Source organism: Humulus lupulus, chromosome 2 (assembly GCF_963169125.1).
Source record: "Humulus lupulus chromosome 2, drHumLupu1.1, whole genome shotgun sequence".
Lineage (NCBI taxonomy): Eukaryota > Viridiplantae > Streptophyta > Magnoliopsida > Rosales > Cannabaceae > Humulus > Humulus lupulus.
Genome location: NC_084794.1, coordinates 29,324,058 through 29,345,334, shown reverse-complemented (window position 1 = coordinate 29,345,334; position 21,277 = coordinate 29,324,058). Strand labels below are relative to the sequence as shown.

Genomic DNA, 21,277 nt, shown 5'->3' with positions numbered 1-21,277 from the left:
TAAAACACATCAACTGATGATCATATATAAACTTATCTTAATCATGAATTTACTATGAACTCATATATGTGTCACTTGATCCTTTGATTCATGTGTTGCAGATTGTCAGAATGATCGGGCTAAGAACTATTTTGGGGACTCAATGATGTATATGGTTGGGGACATAGCTTAACAGATATAGAATCTATACTTTCTTATAGACTGAATGATGATTCCCTATTGGGTTGGCTTTTGGAATTGAAAAAGTTATTGATGTCAAATTCATAATCAGATTATGAATTAACCTTCACTAGTAAAATCAATGGTACATTAGGAATCAAGATATAATTAAAAGGGTAAAATGGTAATTTTATTCCCACTTAATTATGAATCATTAATAGAGGATTAATTTGTATGTAATGATTATATCAATTGACACTTTATGGTTACAATAAAGTACTCAGTAAATATATGTCTTTAATTCTCAAGATTTCAATCTCATATTTATAGTGGAATAATCATGAGATTGATAAATATGATTATTGAATCAAAGAATTTTGATTAATAATATTTTATTTATTGGAGCTTGGAATTAGTGTTCCATAGGTCCCCAGGGCGGCTCTATCAACACTAATCAAGGTAAGAGTTGATACAAGGGTTAAACTATGAATGGACTATTTGAGAGAATATTTATTCTTCATGATAAATGTGCAATTATGTGATAATTGAAGTTGCACAATTTATTGTTGCATTTGTGCAATTTTTGAAATTGTGTAGAAATAGAGTAAATTTATTTTAATCAATTATTTTATTTAAGTGTGAATAAATAAATATAGATAATCAAAAAAAAATTTGATTATTATATTCATTTCATTAATAATAAGATGATAATGGAAATTCAAATTTTGAATTTTGAAATTTAAGTTGTTATCTTTTCCTTAAAAAGATGATACCTTATTTGGATATCTAATTATTAATTAATTAAGGAAATTTACTCATTTGGTACCCTATGTTTTTGCAAAGTATCATTTTGGTACCCTCTGTTTTCAATAATCCTCATATAGTACCCTGTATTTTAAAATTATACATATTTGATACCCTAGACTCAGGTTTGATAGATAAAATTTTGTCAATATGATCAAACTGTCATCAGTTATCTGAATTAAGTAATTAAATTTAAATTTGGAACTTATATAATTAACAGCAGTTTGATTAAATTGGTAAAATTTTATTAATTAAATTTGAGTTTAGGGTACCAAATATGTACGATTTTAAAATACAGGGTACCATATGAGCATTATTGAAAACAGAGGGTACCAAAATGATACTTTGCAAAAACACAGGGTACCAAATGGTTACCTACCCATTAATTAAAATAAAAACACATGAAAAAACAAAATCTCATTTTTCAGTGATAGGCCACACGCATAAGGCTTGGACTGCTCTATGTGTATGGCACATCTGATGTTATCAGATATTGATTTTTTATTTTTTATTTATTAATAAAAATATTTTAAAAGGGGTTTTAAAATGGAATGTTAGAATTTTGTCTATTATAATTATAAAAGATAATTGATTTTGTTATTATTATTCTTATGGTAATAATGCCTATATATTCTATATGATAGAAAATAGAAACAACAAGGCTTAACAAGTTTTTACATAGAAGAAAAACTATCATTTTTTTCACAAAACAAAAGTCATTTCTCTCTAGCCTACAATCAAAAGTCTCATGTGTTGAGAATATTTTTGATTCATAAAATTGATTCTTGTTCTCTATGTTCCCACCCACATCTTGAGGTGTAGAGAATGTCTTAGAAGATCTAGGTGTGAGTACTCAAGCAGGCATAGGAAGATCGAAATACATACGAAAAGATTCAAGGATTCTTGATAGGCTACAAGAGATAAATCGTTTCGTATTATTTTTCATGTACATATTATATATATTGATTAACATATTTCATATTAAAAGATCCTCATATAAAATTGTTTATATGAATTTTTTTGTTATATACCATTACCGCAACTTCCGTTGCGCACAAGGAATTGTTCCTAACAATTGGTACCAAAGCCATCTTTAATCCCTGCATATGTTAATTACTGTGTGGGTATCATATGCATTTTTATATTATGTGTAATATATGATGGATGGATGTTTGTGTATGAATCATTTATGTTCTTAAGGGTTGGTTTTCATGGTGTTTTTGGGTTAGGAAAAGTTCTTATTTTTTTCTAGATAAACAAAATTTGTAAGCCATTTTGGGACATAGGAATTTGTAATTTATTTTTCAAATTCTGAAGAAAAAAAAAATCTGTAATGACCCGAGCCCCGAGCACAAACCCCGAGGCCCAAGTCGCTGCCCTTGCAGCCATATGCACCCCTGCGCGCCTCAGCGCCCCTGTGCGCCTCAGTGCCCCTACGCGCTTAAGTCCGCAGCTGCCCTACTCCTGCACCCCTGTGGCACAGCACACCTCCAGTCGCACCCTGCCAGCCGCCGACCACCATTGACACACCCATTAGGGTTTGTGTCTTGGAAACCCTAATGGATGTGTAATTATCCAATTGGGCATGTTTAAGCCCAATATAATTAAAAGTGTTTTAATAATAAATTTTAAGTTAATTATGGTGAGTCCAAATTCCAATTGGGCCTCAATAACTTGTTGGGTATTAAATCCCAAAGTTTGATTGTTTTTAAATTTGTTTAAAAAAATTAAAAGGTTATTTAACTCATAAAGATTAATTAAAATGATAATGACCCAAAGACTAAAAGAGAATGTCCAAGATCAAAGGAGTTGCTCTTTATTAGACCTTAGTTAGTTTAATTATTTTTGTGTATTTTTTGCAAGTGTTGTAATTTTCTAGAAATACCCAAAACACCCAACCCGCATTTTTTTATTTATTTTCTTGAACATGATTAAATTGTTTAATACTTTTTCATGCACAATAACATGACATACATATTACCCACATAATACATATTAAGTATGCATTTTTTTTTTGGAACATGCTTAGGATTGATTATATGTTTTTATTTGATAACTCATATAATAAATTTAGTCTTAATTAGTTAAGATGGTAAAAAGATTTTAAAGTTGTTTATTTTCTTATTTAATAATTTTTTTTATTAAATAAAATGGTATTCTTTTGAAAAGAAAGGCAAAATAAAATCTAGGGCACGATTATTTATTTTGCATAATTGGATTAGTATTTATTAGAATATCATTTTGTAAAATTAATTTAATTAGTTTTACAACCTAATTGAAAAATATTGATTTTGAGAAAAACACAATTTTTAAATAGTGAGTGGGAGAGGGAATTATGACAATAAGTCTCATGGTCTCCATTATTGGTTGAACACCAAGAAGCAATAGGAAGGGTCTCGTGTCGCCTCCGTTTGCGGCCTCCCTAAGGAAAGACTTCCGAATTTGTTTATTTTATCTTAAGGATGACTTCTCATATGAGATTAAGATTAGTGATGTATTTCAAGTTTGACTGACCCTAAGGCACACTCTTGAGTTAAGTCATTGATCGAAGAATAACGGGTTACACTCCAAAGATGTATCTAGGCTTTCCAGTGCGACTAGTGCATCTTGACCAAACTAGCAGCAATTCATAAGTCAAAAGAGACAAAGGAGTTTTTAAGTTTTCACTTATGGATTTGAGATCTTTTCTCAAGGTTAATTTGTAATTAGTCAGACCTACCTTAAGGCGGTCCATTAATTTTCAAATTAATCTATCGTGGACTAGTAATTATTTTTTTTTGTATGTTATTTTATGTGTTACATTCATGCATCATAATTAATATTCCAAATATAAACTGATATTTATTATATGCATTAATTCAATATATGTCCAATCCAAACCCTGTAACTGCTTCACTTGCTAATGAGAAATTGATTGGTGATAACTACATGAAATGGAAATCAAACATGAAAATTATTTTGATATGTGAAATCCACATGTTTGTCCTTAATGAGGAATGTCCTGAGGTTCCTGCCCTCACTGCTGCCAAAACTGCTAGAGAGAAGTATGATATTTGGATCTTATCTAACAATAAGGCCCAATGTTTATATGCTTGCTAGTATGAGCGATGTGCTCAGAAAGAAGTTTGAAATTGTTAAAACAACCTCTGAGATTTGGGAATCTCTACAAGGCATGTTTGGCCAACAATCGGATAAGTGCAAACATGATGCTACTAGAAACTTCATGATTATAAAAATGAAGAAAAATGTTTCTGTCAGAGAACATGTCCTAGACATGATCAACATATTGCACGATGCAGAAATCCATGGTGCGACCATTGATGAGAGAACTCAGGTAAGGGTGATACTTGAAGCTCTCACACCAGCTTTTGCGGCATTCACTACCAACTATGTTATGAACAAGTTGGAGTACAATATGACCCAACTGTTGAATGAGTTGCAAACTTTTGAGTCTCTAAACAAAAGTTCCACTAAGGTTGAGGAAGAAAATGTTACTGAAATCAAGCCTTCCACTTCAAATGGTAATTCAAAGAAGAGAAAGGGTGGCCAAGAAAAGGACAAGAAAAAAAGGACAAACAACCAGAGAAGACCAACAAATCTTCCAAGAATAATAATCATACAAGGAACTCCAAAAAGAAGGCACCAAAAGGAGCATGATTTCATTGTAAATTTGGCGGTCATTGGAAAAGGAATTGTCCTAAGTACCTGGATGAACTGAAAGAAAAAAAAATGGTAAATTTGATTTTCTTGTTATATAATCTTGTTTAGTGGAAGGTGATTTTTCATCTTGGATAGTTGATTCCGGGGCCACTAATCATGTTTGTTTTTCTTTGCATATTCTTAGTACTTCAAGGAAGCTGGCTTATGGAGAGGTGACCTTGAGAGTTGGAAGCGGGCAGTAGATCTCGGCAGCTGAAGTTGGGAAAGCTCGCCTAGATTTTGATAATAATAATAAATTTATTGTGTTGGACAATGTTTATTTTATTTCTGGATTTACTAGAAATTTAATTTCCTTATCAAAATTTCATGAACAATGTTTTAATGTTTCTTTTAATAATAATTCGATTTTTATTTCGAAATATGGTTTTGACATTTGTTCTGCAAAGTCTGAAGGTGGACTTTACAAGTTAGAGTCCAACGTGGAGCATGTTTATAATTCTGAATTATTTAAAATTGCAAATCCTAGATCTATTTAAATACAAAAAGGCTGATTCCGATAATGAAACATATTTGTGGCATTTGAGATTGGGACATATTGGTCTAGATAGAATTAACAGACTAACAAAGGATGGTCCTTTAAGAGAACTATCTAGTGGTTCTCTCCCAGTATATGAATCCTCCCTAGAAGGAAAAATGACCAAGAGACCTTTCTCTGCTAAAGGTTCAAGAGCCATAGAACAGCTTCAACTTGTACATACGGGTGTTTGTGGTCCACTAAATTTCCAAGCTAGAGGAGGTTATGAATATTTCGTCACTTTCATTGATGATTATTCAAGATATGGTTACCTTTATTTAATGCAAAGGAAATCTGAAACCTATGATAAGTTTAGGGAATTCCAAGCAGAAGCTGGCAAGCAATTAGGTATATCACTACATAGATTATGAATTTGAGGATCATTTGCGTGAGCATGGAATTCAATCCCAACTCACTGCACCTGGAATGCCACAACAAAATGGTATTTCAGAAAGGTGGAATATAACCTTATTGGATATGGTTAGATTGATGATTAATTTCTCATCATTGCCTTTTACATTCTGGGGTTATGCAATAAAATGTGCTCTATACATACTCAATATTGTTCCATCTAAGTCTATTCAGAAAACACCATTGGAGTTATGGAATGGTACTAAACCTAGTTTATGCCATTTCCGTATATGGAGTTGTCCTACACACGTGCTTAAAGGAAAGTCTAGTAAGTTAGAATCACGCATTGAAGTGTGCACGTTTGTAGGATATTCCAAAGAAACAAAAGGAGATGTATTTTATATTCCTAAAGATAAGAAAACGTTTGTATCTACGAATGCTACTTTTCTAGAGCATGACTATATAAATAACCACAAACCTCAAAGTAAAGTCATACTTGAGGAAATGGCCTCGAATAAACAAGACCAATCACCAACAATGGCAAGAGAAAAACAGCCAGAGGATATCGCCAGTTCTAGTCAGAATAATAGAGAGCTTCGCCGTAGTGGGAGGGTTGGTAAATGTAATGCCCCAAAATCCCTAATGAGGTTTAATGGTTGGATTAGTATGCTGGGAGGGCCATAATTGATTTATTATGCCATTAAATGATTATGTGCATGTTTATGTGAATTATATTATAATATGATGATAAATGCAGGCATGTGGGTCCATATTTCATCATAAGGGAATTTTGGTAATTTGGCCCGTTGAGAGCGTAATTATATATTTTCATGCATGTTGGTGAATTATTGATGAAAGCACATCATAATGTGGATTTGTTCGAGCCATTCGTCATGAGACGATCTTTTAATGCAAGTTAGCGGTTTGGTCATAGCGGGATTAAGTTCGAGGCTTGGGGTGAGTCTCAGGGTAATTTGATGATTAGAACATTACTGGGAACAAAAGGATAATGGGATATGATTTATTGATATTTGAGAATATTGAGAATAATGGGAATTGGAGGGCGTTAATTAAGATTAACGAGATAGGGGAAAAAGGACGGTTTTACCCTTGGGAGCCTTTAAAGGACTTTAAATGACTTAGGGGCAATATATTCTTTTCACCCTAAGGATAGATATAGCCATTTGAAGGTTGTAGAAGCTTAAGTAAAATAGAGCATTCAACTTCTTCTCCCGTACACCATTTCTTCTCCTTTTCTCTTTAGATTTTTTAGCTTCATTTGAGGAATCAAGCTAGGGAAGTGAGTCTTGAGGGCTTAGGGTTGTGTTCCACCATTGAAGAGGGTTCTATACTGAGCTTGAGGTGAGTTTTTAACCATTTAAACTCTGGTTCTTGCTCTATTTTCATATTGGTTTTTAGCTGGATTTTTAAGGTTGATAATGAGAATTGATGAGAGTTTTTGGCAAGTGTTGCTTGGGTTATGATTCCTAGGACTTGTATGTAGGATATTTGGGTTCAATTGGGAGTTTGAATGAGGTTTGGAAGCATGTTTTGAAGGTTGGAAATAGAGTAGTCAAAGGAGGGAAAAACCAGGGCGGAAAACCCTGGTTGTAGCGCTACAGCGCCCAGGTATGGGTCCTACAGCACTAGCCAGGGGCCCAGGTATAGTGTTCCATAATTTTTACTTAGTAGCAGTAGTAGTAGCCGTAGCAGTAGTAGTAGTAGTAGTAGTTTATGGATTTCATAAGTTTGACCTATAGTTTAGAAATATTAATTATAACATAAGGTTTGATTAATATTGCTGGTTCTACAAATATATTTATTATAACCTAAGGTTTAGATAGAACTATTAAGAGCATGACACTTGTCATAATCATGTTTATTAAGAATTTAAGTATTTTTGATGAATATTTTAAATAAAAGAAAGATCTAGAAGCTCTAGAACCTTACAGCAGTTGTTAGGATCACGTTTAGACTTAGTCAAAGCTGTTTAATCAATTCAAAATATGCTAAAAAAGTGCAAATATGTGTTTGATATATCAACGTATGCCGATATATTGCAGCTATAGGGGCCGATATATCGCCTACGAAAGATACAAAAAACACATCAACTTTGCACGAACGATCGAACGGGGCTTGGGAATATGGGGGAGGTGATATATTGCCTATAGGGGGCGATATATCGGCTCCAACTCCTATTTTTTGAAAGTTTATTTTAATTTTAAAAATAGCCTTAACCACTTAGACCTACCTTTGAATGATTTTGACCGAGTTCTGGGCATCTGTTGAACGAAAATTCAAATCTTTTTTATTTTCAATTCATTTATTTATTCAAATTAAAAGGGGTTAGTTTCGCTCCTTGAATTCTATAAATAGGACCTAGTATTCAGCCATTTTCTTCATTCTTGACGCATTTGTTCAGAGCCTCCAAGTTGCCAAGGTTACTATAGAGAGAAACACTTGGGTTTTGGGTTAAAGCTTTATCATTCTAAGTTTTTTCTAAACATTTGGGAAGTGAGATATAGTGAGATTTTGGTATCGAGGTTTAGATCAATTCATAAGATCATTCTAGGTATTCTTATCTCTAAGTTCAATTCTTTATGGTTCTTTAGTTTTCTTTTATTTTCTTTTCAGATCCTAATTCTTGTTTGTAATTCTTGGTTAGGTGTTTAAGTTTCTTGAAAACTTAAGGTTCTTCTCGGTAAGTTTCTTCTTTGATGTCTTAGTACTCTTTTTCATCTACTCATGGTTTGTGTTGTTGGTTTTTAGGAGTGTTCCAATCCCATTCTTGTTCTCAAATATCCCGGTTTTTTCTAAGGAAAATAGGATAGATTATATGTGTTTATATGTTTATGTTATGATATGTGTTTTATGCTATAATATGTATATGTAAAAATATGTTTTATAGTCCTTGGGCATATGACTTGGTTAGATAACAAGCCCCAAGAATATGTTTTATAGTCGCTTGGGCATATGACTTACTTAGATAGCAAGCCCCAAGAATTTGTATCATTTTCATGGTTTAGAGTTATGATTTACCCTACCTCAATTAGTAGACAGAGGACCTAGATGGGTTATCATATACTACCATGTGATCTAACCTACCTCGATTAGTAGACAGAGGACCTAGATGGTTTTATCACATGCCATGTTAATGATTTCATGGCCATTAATATTGTAGTCCTATATGATATATGCTTTTATAGTCATATGTTTTATAGTATATGTTTATGATAAAGTCTTATGTTTATGATTTATGATATATGTTGTTAGTAGATTTTCCTTGCTGGGCATTAGGCTCATTCCTTTACTTTTAGCTTGATGCAGGAAAATGATTATGGAAGGCAGAAAGATTCATGGCAGCTTGCCTTGTGTGTTAAGGATGAATGGATTGAATGGACTGCGTGTCGATCGAGGATGAAGTTATTTTTAAGTCTTTTAAATTATGTTTTTGATGTAATTCCGCAATTAGTATTTTAAACAATTAAATTTTATGTTTTATGTTTTATAACAATGGGTACTCATACCGTAATTTATCTTTCATATTTTACTTTGTATTTTGCACAATATTTATTTTGGGGTTTTAAATATAGTTATGTTATTTCTTATGTATGTTTTCAAAAATAGTAGCTATGTCTAGTAGTTTTAATGGTCCAAGGTCTTAGAAATAGTTCGGTCATTACAGCTACAGCGCTACCCTACTTTTCCATATTCATATTTTGAGCACTTTTGAGGGTTTTTTGCTCGGGGTTTCAATTCCTATGGCTCGGGATCGAATCTACTCACCGTTTGGGTACAATTCGGGGTCCCGAGAGTGAGGTTTAGGTCAAGAACCTTTTATTGTTGTTTTTCATTGATGGAGGTTATATTTGGTTATGACTAGGTGACTGCTAAGGAATCAAATGGTCGATTGTTCTCAAGGGTCGTTCTTTTACTATTTCTTGCTCGAACCAGAGGGAAGAAAACGACACCCCATATGTGACATGCATGGTTATTATTGAGGCATGCTAAGTGTTTTTAATGTGGACATTGATTTCATATTAAATGCTTAGCAATCTTGCTTATCTGTGAATGGCACTAACCTATGAGTCAGGAATCGGCAATGGTTTTAGTACTGACTGTGAAGTTGTGACTTACTAGTCAAATTTAGCAGTAGTACTGAGCACTGGTCGTATGGTATTGGCTTAAGAGTCAATAACAGTATTAGCGTGTTGAACGCAAGCCAAAAAGATTAGATCTAATCGACATAAGCATTATCGTCCTGAGCATGAAATTCTTGACCGACCTTAAGTTCAATGAAAAACAAAAGCGCTTGTCTAGTCTAATGGCTAGTTACTTAGAGCCAGAGCCAGAAGGCCCAGGTGACTGCATCGTCACATGGCTAGGGTGCAGAGCCCAAGTTAGTGACTCACTCATCAGTCACTCATTTGATTCAAGCTAGTGACTCACCCATCAGTCACTCATCTGGTTTAAGTTAGTGACTTAATCATCAGTCACTCATCTGGTTTATGTTAGTGACTTACTCATCAATCACTCATCTAATTAGAGCTACACGCCCCAGCATGATTATCAGAATCTCAATATTATCTGATTAGGGCTACAAACCCCAGCATGGTTACCAAAACCTTGAATTGATATTCACTCATCTGTTTAGGGATATAAGCTTTGTATGATTATCATGATCATCATTTGATATTATATACATGAAGTAATGAGTTTTCTTGCTGAGCCTTGGCTCACGAGTTCTATGTGGTGTAGGTAAAGGAAAAGAAAAGCTCACCCATCCTTGAGTGGAGAGATTAGGTGGTGATGTGTACATATGCGGCCGCTTGACCACCACGGCCAAGGTGTTTCTCGAAGGAACTAAGGGTTAATCCTATTTTTGCCTCTTAGGTCGGCGGGTTGTAATTTTACACTGTAATGACAATTATGTATTGTAAATAACTTGTAAACGCTTTTATGTCCCCATGAACAGTTTTATGTTTTAAATAAAATATATCATTTCTTTTTTATTAAAATTTTCACCTTAGCCTATTAATAATAACTTAGATGCACGTTTATAACCAAATGACTCGATTAGCGAGTTAAGCATGGTTCAAAGTTCACAGTAACGGTCTTGGAGTAACCAAGGCGTTACAGTAAACAACCAGTTTCCTATAAACATTAAGTTTAGATGCTTGTGTTTGACACAAACAAATATGATCCAATGACTTACAGAGATGCAATGGAAGATTCTAACAAAGAAAAATGGCTAAATGCCATGGAACTTGAAATGGAATAGATGTATTCCAATTCAGCCTGGACTCTTGAAGATCCACCTAAGAATGTTAAACCTATAGGTTGCAAATGGATATTCAAGAAGAAAAGTGGAGCAGATGGAAAAGTAGAGATTTTCAAAGCAAGACTAGTAGCAAAAGGCTACACACAGAGAGAAGGAGTTGATTATGAAGAAACTTTTTCACCTATGGCCATGCTCAAATATATCTGCATACTCTTATCCATAACTACATGCATGGATTATGAGATTTGGCAAATGGACATTAAAACATCTTTTTCGAATGGATATCTTGACGAAACCATTTACATATCTCAACCAGAAGGGTTCGAAGAAAAATGTCCAGAGCAAAATGTTTGCAAGCTTCTTAAGTTTATTTATGGAATTAAACAAGCTTTGAGATCTTGGAATCTTAGATTTGATGAAACAATCAAAACGTTTGGTTTTGAACAAAACGTTGATGAACCTTGTGTTTACAAAAAAATCAAAGATAAGATTGTGGTATTCCTTGTTCTTTACGCTGATGATATTTCACTCATTGGGAATGACATAGAAACATTATCAAAAGTAAAGAAATGGTTAGCTGAGCAATTCCAAATGAAATATTTGGGAGAATCCAAATATGTTTTGGGAATCCAGATATGTAGAGACCGAAAGAACAAAATTTTGGCACTGTCTCAATCAACTTATATTGTTAAAGTGCTAGAACGCTTTGGCATGCAAAACTCCGAGAAGGGCACTATGCCTACCCGGATAGGAGTTGTATAAAGAACAATGTCCACAAACACCTCAGGAAGAGAAGGACACGAGACAATATCCCTATGCCCCTGCAGTAGGCAGTCTAATTTATGCAATGTTATGCACCATACTTGACATCTGTTATGCAGTAGGGATAGTCAGCCATTATCAATCCAATCTTGGATTGAGTCATTGGACAATAGTAAAGAATATTCTCAAGTATCTTAGACATACTAGATATTACATGCTTGTGTATTCAGGTGGAGACCTGAACCCCACTGGATATATTGATTCTGATTTTCAATTAGACAAAGATAGTCGAAAGTCGACATCTGGATAAGTTTTCACACTTGGAGGAGGTGATGTAGTTTGTAGAAGTATTAAACAATCCAGTATTTCAAACTCCACCATGGAAGTTGAATACATAGCAACTTGTGCAGCAACTAAAGAGGTTGTGTGGCTCAAGAAGTTCTATATTGATCTAGAGGTTGTTCCAGGTATGGATCAACCACTTGTTCTGTACTATGATAACAATGGGATATTAGCTAATTCAAAGGAACCTAGAAAAAAAAAGAGGGGAATGCACATCAAGAGGAAATTACACTTGATCCGAGAGATAGTCAACCGAGGAGATTTTGCTTTCTTGAAGATTGCCTTCGAAGATAATCTTACAAATCTGTTCACAAAGACTTTATCTATTAAATCTTTTCAGTGTCATGTAAGAAGCATAGGGTTAAGGAAGATGCCTCATTTTCTATAGGGAAAGTGGGAGATTGTTGAGAATTGTTCCCTTAAAGAAATTGTAGTAGACAATGGTTTTAATGAAATAAATAAATGAATTGAATTATTGTTTATATGTAGCTTATGTACTATATAATTGCTAATAATATTAAGTAAATATCAGAAAATTCTGAAGTTCTTCTATGTGGTCTCAATCTCATATTGGTATAAGAGGATCGAGATTGAGATAATGACACTACAAGAAAAAACAGTATTCATAACACTTAAAAAATGCTAACCGGGACTATTGATAGCACTTCTGAAAATGCTAACATAGCCCCTGCTATTAAAAGTCCAGTCTTTTCTATAACAGTTTTTGAATGTTATGTTCGATGTTATCTTAAACTATTCAATAGCATATTTTTAGGTGCTATAATATTCAAATAATAACATTTAGATAGAGTTTTTGGTTATAAATTTGAAATGTAATCTTGTTCTTTTTTCATAACACTTTTCAACTGTTACATTTGATTATTTTGATAACATTTTTAATTTGTTATATTATATAAACCATAACGATTTTTTACACTTATAATATGTTTTTAAATCATAACATTAGTAATAAAATTTTAAATTTTATTTTGATAAGTATACTTATATGGTTTTTTTTTCAATTAAAGGATTTTCATTATTGTATTTTGATAAAAAAAAATTCAAAATTAATCATAAAATGTAATTCTCAATATATTGATAAACCATAAGTATTACATTAAACAATAACTAATTCAAACCATGAATATGTCTACTTCATGAGATCTTAATTCTAACTTAAGTTTGAAAGTATAACATAATAAAGTTTCTTGAACATTTTTTACTTCAAAAATGAAAAACAAAAACATTACAAGATACACAAAAGTAAACCATGCATGAAACTTGCTCCATCCTTCAATTCATCATTCTTTGTGCACTTGTCCAGAAGACAAAATTCTCACATTCTATGATATCCCTTTGGGTCTGGTTGACAAGTCCTGGAAGTGATCTGAACCTAAAACAGCACATATGGACATTAGACACATTATTTCCCTTAAAACCAAATAGATTATTACATAGATATGCATGAACATCAGATGAGATGAACCTCATACCACTAGCTATTTTGCACAGCTTAACAAAGACCTGTAAAAGATTTCATTAACTCACTTGGAATCCAAACTAACATGTATTTAGCCCAAGTAATGAATGAATGCTATACTGTAATTTTTACAGACTTATAATGAAATATCACTGGAACATTGTGCCAAGAACTTAAACAACTCTGAATTGTAGTAAATGGCTGAATGTTATTTGGGGATTGAACAGGGTTAATTAAACAAAGAGAACAAGCACTTAATTAAACTTTAAAGCATGATTTTTAAACAATTTCATGAACAAATCAGATATTTTTGACCTCTGAAAGTATTTGAATCATGGATTAATATTTTTGAGTTGAGAAAGAATGAGTCAAGTTTAACATAAAATGCAAAAATTGGAGCTTTGGTAAAGTGAAATACACAAGTGTTTGAACTAAAAGTTATCTTATAATTTGTAGTTGTTTCAAAGTATCATATCACTATGTATGTACCTTTGATGTCATCCACAGTGACGTAAGATTGATGTAAGAGGGCAGCAGCCTTAATAGAGTCACACTTTGCGAGTTGAATTGCAGCCTTGGCTGAGAACTTGAATGGTCCTTTACGTAAAATTTTCCTTCTAATAAAATATTGTAAATTAACAAAGCATTCTGATCCCATCAATTTAATCCAGTACATGACACGATACAGTGATAACAATAAGAGTAGTGAAAAATTTATCAAACAAAATGAAAAATTTATCCAAAAGAACAGTAGTGACACATAATTTCAAGCCAGGGCAAGTGATCAAATTAGTAAGAACCCAATATAATATAAGGCTTAAATAAGAACAAAATAATGATAAAATTACCATATACATCAGAAATAAGAACAGCAGCATGCTTAGAGTAGGGAGAACCGATGACATAGGTAGGAAGGCCACCAAGTTTCTCGACATGGCCTGCTCCACTGTGTGGATCAAGGATTGGAGGGTCTGAGCAACACAAAGGTCCTTCTCCACTGTATAGTTAATATATCAGTTTCAGAAGAAGAAGAAGATAACAGATTTATTTTTTTCTTTAAGAGGAAGAACAAGCTTTGAACATTTGCTAAACAATCTGAAACCCAAAAACCCAGTCAGTCCTGGGTATAAGGGAGAATCACACTATCTAATAAATCAGTAAGGAACATAATCTTTCTTACACAAAAAAATGACAGCATTTGAACAATAAGAGTCCACCACAAAATTAGGGAGCCCATGCTCTGTGGCCAAATTTGATCAAATTTGAACTGACTTTTTTAAGCAATTATTTTTATATTTTTATAATCGAAATGCATAATTCATTCAGACAAAGTTGGCCATATTGCAAGACTAACATCAAATGTCCTCAACCGATTTAGACATCAGCGCCCACTTGGCTTGGCCATATTATGGGCGCACTCTTCAAATTCTTACACAAAAATAGGACCATTAATACCACATATATCCACTATTACTAATATTACACTAATCCCTTTAGAATAGTACAACAACAAATATTTGTCTAATTTAGCTCAGCTTCCTCAACATATAAGTTGGGTGTCATTTTTTTTAACAAAAGGGAATCTTGACTGGTTCCAAATATAATAACAGGTGGAAAAAAGGGGAAGAAGTTTGGACTGGTTTCAATATTAAGCTAGGGAACACTCTCATATAATAATAATAATAAGAAAAAAAAGTAGTAATAATGCTAAAAGACATACTGAATTCATTTATAATTAACTCTTATTATTGACTAGTTTTGATGTTAAGCACAATCATTGCTCTTATGTATATGTATAGGACAGTGGTGATGAATGAGAGAGAAAGTACAAGTGCTGGGGAATTGTAACTAACTAATGGGGAAGTTTTGGTTTTATTTTGAAGCGGTGGATTACCAATCACTGCTCTAAATCCCCTCTATTATGAGAATAACGTATGGGGCAGGGGAATAAAAACTACTGCTCAAACGAAAAGTTTCCACATATTGCAGTAAAAAGAATCATCTAGTTGTTTTTTATGCCCTGTTTTCTTAATTTGTTTTCTATTTCTATTGTTGCTCTTTGCAACTACTTAGAAAATAATTCCCTTATATTGCTCTCTAAACAACTTCAGAATAAAGGAAAACCTAGAAGGAATCAAATAACTCAAGAAAATAAACACACAATATGCAAACAAAAACAAATTATAAACACACAAAAGGCACCAGCAATTATGTTATTAAAATAATAAGTTACCATCAATTAGAAGCTGCATGAACAAGACAAACAAAATTCAAGAAACATATCATGTATAGCTAGATGCATATTACCATATAACATGCACCCAAATGCATATTACCATATATAATACTTGGCTTTTATTGATTTTGTTTTTCTCAGTAAAAGGAAAAGAAAACTGTGACTACACTTTGTTCATGGAAATTGTTACGTACATGGAAATTGAATAGAGTACTCCATAAAAATAATATATTACACTCAAAAAGCAACAAAACCAGAGATAAGAGAAAACTTCACTTCTTAATTAGCTAGCATATATGGAGTTAACAGTGTTCATAGAACAGCAAGTGGCCACAGTACTCTAAATTTCAAACATATGGTTCCAATTCTATGCGAAGCAAAGAATTCAAGATGAAAAAATAAATATAAAAAGTAACAATGAATTTATAATAGCTAATACAATGCCACTGGAATATAACCATATGGAAAACAACTAAATTACAAGAATAATGCTATTGAAAATAACCATGAGGTGTAAACAAACTATTATGTGATAGATTGCAGCTTCTAAAATTCATAGAAATCTTACATATACTAAGGAAAAATTTAGCAATGAAATTAAGGGTTTAAGTTATTTCTCATACTAGTTCATCTTAAGGCTGCAAAAAGGGAAAAAGGAGTTTAAGTTGGCTCAAGAAAAGATTATGTACTCTATATCCACCAGGTGAAGTTTTATGGAAGCCTTAATGGAATGAAGGCTAGACTCAAGCAATTGAGTGGCAAAGAACTTACTGTTCCAGGATGGGTCAGAATATAGGCATATCCCTGTGCAAGCTTATCTCGTGGAAATGGCCAGTGACCCTGGAAGAAAATAGAAAGTCAATTTCCCTCAATTCAAGCTCATTAGATATAGATATCACTATATAAATAAGTTATAACTAAAATTTGTATAGTATTTGCTTATCAAGGATAAAAGTTTGGCTTCTTAACCAACATCAAGAAGTGCCAGTAGGAAAAAGCATAGAGAGCAGCATATAAGTAGTAGACAATCGCTCTAGCGAATCTTGCAAATTTGGCTATTCATACTACAGATCGTATTACCAATGTGCATGTTTATGCCTTTTTCTGAATAATTAAATGCATGTAAGAGAGAGACCTGTGTTGATCCTGTATCATGGTTCTCTAGAAATGTGATAGCACGCGAAGGCCACCATCCCATAACTCCAGTTGGTTTGCCTTGAGGATCTATCAATCTCCAGTATTGATTATGCAGAGCAGAGTGGAGGATTCCCTGCACAAGGGCAATACCTCAAGAGTTTACATCTTTCATTGAAAATAAGTAAAATAAGAAATGAAATATCTGGGAAATTAAAATAGATATTATGAGAAACTTGAGAAAGCAGAATCATCACCTTTGTTGTGACATCAAATGCTGATGAAGTACCCCCTGTGGCATTGATCCAATTGACTATCCTTTGCCTATGAGCATCTATAATTTGAGTGTTTCATCCCCACATGCACAAAAGTAAATAAATAAATAAAAGAGTGTATCTTATATAAAGTAAACTGATCTTTTCTAGCTGCCTAACAAATAGTGCATGACATAAATAACATGATTCAGGTTCCCTTGCTTCAATTTCTAACTCATTGTTTTGTAAAATAATTCTAGGTCCACGTACGTATTGGTAGAGCAAGATCAAAATCTTAACCCATCTTGGGTAGCCAAAAAAGTCTCCAGACATCTAGACCCCAGATGAATAATCAAACATGGTATTTTAGAAATCTTGTATTCTATGCCCCAATCTGGAAGATCAATTCAACATGTTTGTAGGCACTTGAAAAAAAATAAATAAATAAATAAAAAATGCCACCCTGAAAACAGTGAGGTAGCAGGTAAATAAACTGTACGTGAATGCACACAGATCTCTCAACATTGACCAAACATAACAGCTAAAATCCTTAAGTGAAGACTTTCTTTCGGGCCTTAAGTTCTTACCTTGATTGTTACACAAGTCGCCATGCTCATAACCTAAACTATCCCAATATTCTCCAATAGCAAATGCAGGATTTGAAGCTTCAATATATTCTTTTACATAAGAACCTGAGAAGCCCCTGTGAACAACATATAAGACAAAAACTTCTACTAAAATATATGAATAGAAATATAATTCTGAATTTATAGAACCATTCAAAACTTTCCCAAACATCCTATCATTCCAATTAGTGTAATCTGCAGTTGACAGAAGTCACTGTGATACCTCTTAAATTAGTCTCCTTTGAACGTCAAGGTGACACATGTTACATTTAGATGGCATGTTCAGTCAGAAAAGTTGAGTACAGTACTAAACAAATGAAATTGACTGGAGCATATAGAATATTAATGTCCTTAGCAGAGCCGTCTAAAGACATGACTTTATAAAGTTATGCTTCATTCATATCAATATCAGCATCTTTGACTCAAAAAGACAAAAATGGGATAGATCTCAAAGATGGAAAGAATGATGTTCATTTATTGTAAAAGTCACTTATGACCTGTAAATGCACAAGCGCACAGTGCTCTCAACAATACAAACAGAATTTTTATTTTTATTTTTATTTTTAAATGAATGGTGATGAGGATCTAATCTCATATACATTGCTTTCCATCCAGCTTTATCATTGTGATCTATGAATAAGCAATCCTAGCCCAGAAATCAGCATGAAGTGTTTGAAACACATGTAAAGCTGAAAAAGTTGAGAAATACATTACCTCACAAAGTCGAGGCGCCACCCATCATAACCAATGTAATTTCGAAGCCAATTTAACCACTCTTTTATATCTTTTCTTACAAACTCCTGGGAATGATCGATGTTTGGTGCAGCATGGAATATATCACCTATGCAAAAATTAAGAGCAACTAAGTAAGATAGAATGCTCTCTCATTTTCCAGCTTAATCATCAAAACTATTATAACATGTTAATCATTTCCAGCTTAATTATTAAAATTAATAATGACATATTGACATTTTCATCTATCGAACATTAACATTTAGACATATACACATGCATATGTATGCATGTAAATATCCACATGCATGCTACTGCAAGGCATTCTATGTCAAGCACTTATAATTACTACATCAATAAACAATTGAATGAAAAGGTACCACTAGAAGGGTTTCCACGACCCTGAAAATTTGGATCATCGCAAACAATTGCCTCAGGACCCCAAGAAAACTTGCCACCAAAAATGTTCCAAACACCATTTGGGCTCTGAAAACAGCAATACATATATATATTCTGTAATAGAGGCCTCAAAAACATTCTTAAATGGAACCTAAAATACTTCTGATTAAGTAACTATATTATCACTTGATCGTAACAATAGATATGATAAAAATAAATTTTTTATATTAGTTTACCACATATGACAAGCCACCATTCTCATAGGTTCTTAGAAATGATAAATATATTCGCACTCAGAATAATTTGACAAAAAAGAAGAATTTGTATAACAATGTCTAACCTGTTTATGTGCACACCGATGATTCAGCACAACATCTCCCAAGGCCTATATTCATAGAAATACAGACATAGCACCAGATTTTAAAACCAAATTTAACATCCAAAACTCAACTTCAAATAAAAAAAATCACAAACATACCAAAAGGTCTTGAGAATGCATTTCTTCAATGCAGTGTTTAAGTTCCTCCTCAGAACCATATGCTGAGTTTAAATTGTACAGATCCGAAGGCATATAACCTGCATGTCATTAGATAATCAATATCTACTGTCTGCAATAAAATATATATAAAAAAAATTACGGTATATAGATATATCTAAAGAGTCTAAATCAGTGAAGATTAACAAATCAAAATACTACGCAAAATAATAATAATAACAAAAATTAAAAAGTTCTATCTTGAAACGTACACCAATAGACTTTCCTTTTTGAGAGAAATAAATATTCATATATCCAAAACACATAAACAGGATGTGTGGGTCAAGTGGCCAACAATAACATACTAATGCTAAAATAAAAGAGATTACAAATCCACAAGAAGAGGAAAATCACTAAACAATTTCATCTCCTTTAGATGTTCCTGCAACAAGTTCATATATGTCAAAAAGGAAAGCGCATTTCAACTACAATACACAAATTCTTAAAACTTGATACTCACAGCAAGAAGAAGGGATTCTTTAGCGGTTAGCCTCTCCATTTCTTGGGCGTAATACTGAATACACCATAACAGAAGGAAATACTCATCATTTAAATGTCGCAATCTAAAAAATAAATATGATAGGTCTCACTAGTATACATCACCAATGCACGTACCAAGTTCTGCAAGGTTCACATCAGGAGCAAGAAAGGAATTTTCCTTCATTTTATTTGTATGAATTTGAAGAATTTGTAGACGACCATTCTCATCAGGCAGGCTTATCTCAACTTGAACCTCCAACCGTCCTGGTCTGCATAATATGGAAAAGAAAAATTAAAAGTTGTTTGCCAAATTTTTTTTCTTGTGTTTGTCACCAACAGTTCATTCTCATTCTTCATTTTACAAAAATCAAAAGAAATAATCTTAATTCAGCAGTTCATCTGCCATGCATATTTTGTAAAAAGTTATGAGAAAAATCAGGATGTTCGTGCATGGCAAGTCAGTCAATTATACAAAAAGTGCTATTGTTAAATATATATAATATATGTGTGTGGTGTGTGGGTAAAAAGAAAACACTTTGAGACAATCCAGATACAGATAGGCAATAAGGCTAGATGTCAAAGGAGAAAAGAAAGCACCTTAATAGGGCTTCATCAAGTAAATCCTTTCTGTTGGTCATTCCAATGAGCAAGACATTATTCAAAGCCTCTACACCATCTATCTGCAAAGTAACTAATCTGTCAGCCATAGATTACATTGATAAAATTTCCACAGTTAGAAAAGTTGAGTCTTTCCCTGGTAATAGATATTATTATAAGACAAAAATTTATAAAATATCCCAGACTCAAAAGTTGAAACCATTCACGTACCTTTGTAAGCAGTTGATTCACAATACTGTCATGAACTCCAGTACCATCCCTGGTTGATCCTCTCAACTGCATTCACAAATTAAAAGCAAATCAGTGCTAATAATTAAGTTAAATAAATAAGGATTGCGAAAAGATAATAATGATGTCAAAAGAAACTCATGAAACAATAAAAGAAAACCCATAAATCATAGAAATTGCAAGTAGCGAATGAAATTTATCAAGCTGACAATGGCAACCATAAAATGAAGAAGAAAACTAATGTGAAAGACCAGTTGACTCTGTTAATAACCCAAATCAGTATTATAAATGTCAGCAGCTAATACCAATTCCATTACAAAAACACAGAGAATCTGATATAGACTCATCACCTAAACAGTAAAGGACATTACGGCATTAGTAAATACAAACAGGTTAATTATCATATTCTGGGTATAAATTTCTCTTGCCGCGAGTCCTCTGATCATTTTCAGCATCAGCAAACAGATCTCTAACATTCTTTTTTGTTTCACCAACAAACTTGCTCAAGACTTCAGGTCCATTAACAATCTGGTCCAGATCACCAAGAATGAAAACATGAACATTTAGTAAATCACTAAACTGTAACTGAAACCTAATAGAATGCTAATAACACGATAGTAGC

General features: G+C 33.0%; 1 protein-coding gene and 1 long non-coding RNA gene across 2 annotated transcripts; both read right to left on the bottom strand.

Moving 5' to 3' along the window:
• Positions 1-16,281: 16,281 nt before the first annotated feature.
• Positions 16,282-19,397, bottom strand: LOC133814087 (alpha-amylase 3, chloroplastic-like). Its single transcript, XM_062247092.1, has 9 exons — positions 19,273-19,397; positions 19,135-19,179; positions 18,776-18,881; positions 18,378-18,504; positions 17,625-17,740; positions 17,041-17,117; positions 16,785-16,919; positions 16,421-16,489; positions 16,282-16,287 (listed from the first exon to the last, which is right to left on the bottom strand). Exons 1-9 carry the CDS (start codon positions 19,363-19,365, stop codon positions 16,282-16,284), a joined length of 774 nt encoding a protein of 257 aa, XP_062103076.1. The 5' UTR covers positions 19,366-19,397.
• Positions 19,398-19,950: 553 nt separating this feature from the next.
• Positions 19,951-20,705, bottom strand: LOC133815933 (uncharacterized). Its single transcript, XR_009884912.1, has 3 exons — positions 20,638-20,705; positions 20,407-20,489; positions 19,951-20,078 (listed from the first exon to the last, which is right to left on the bottom strand). It is a non-coding gene; the product is annotated as an uncharacterized LOC133815933 (long non-coding RNA).
• Positions 20,706-21,277: the final 572 nt, after the last annotated feature.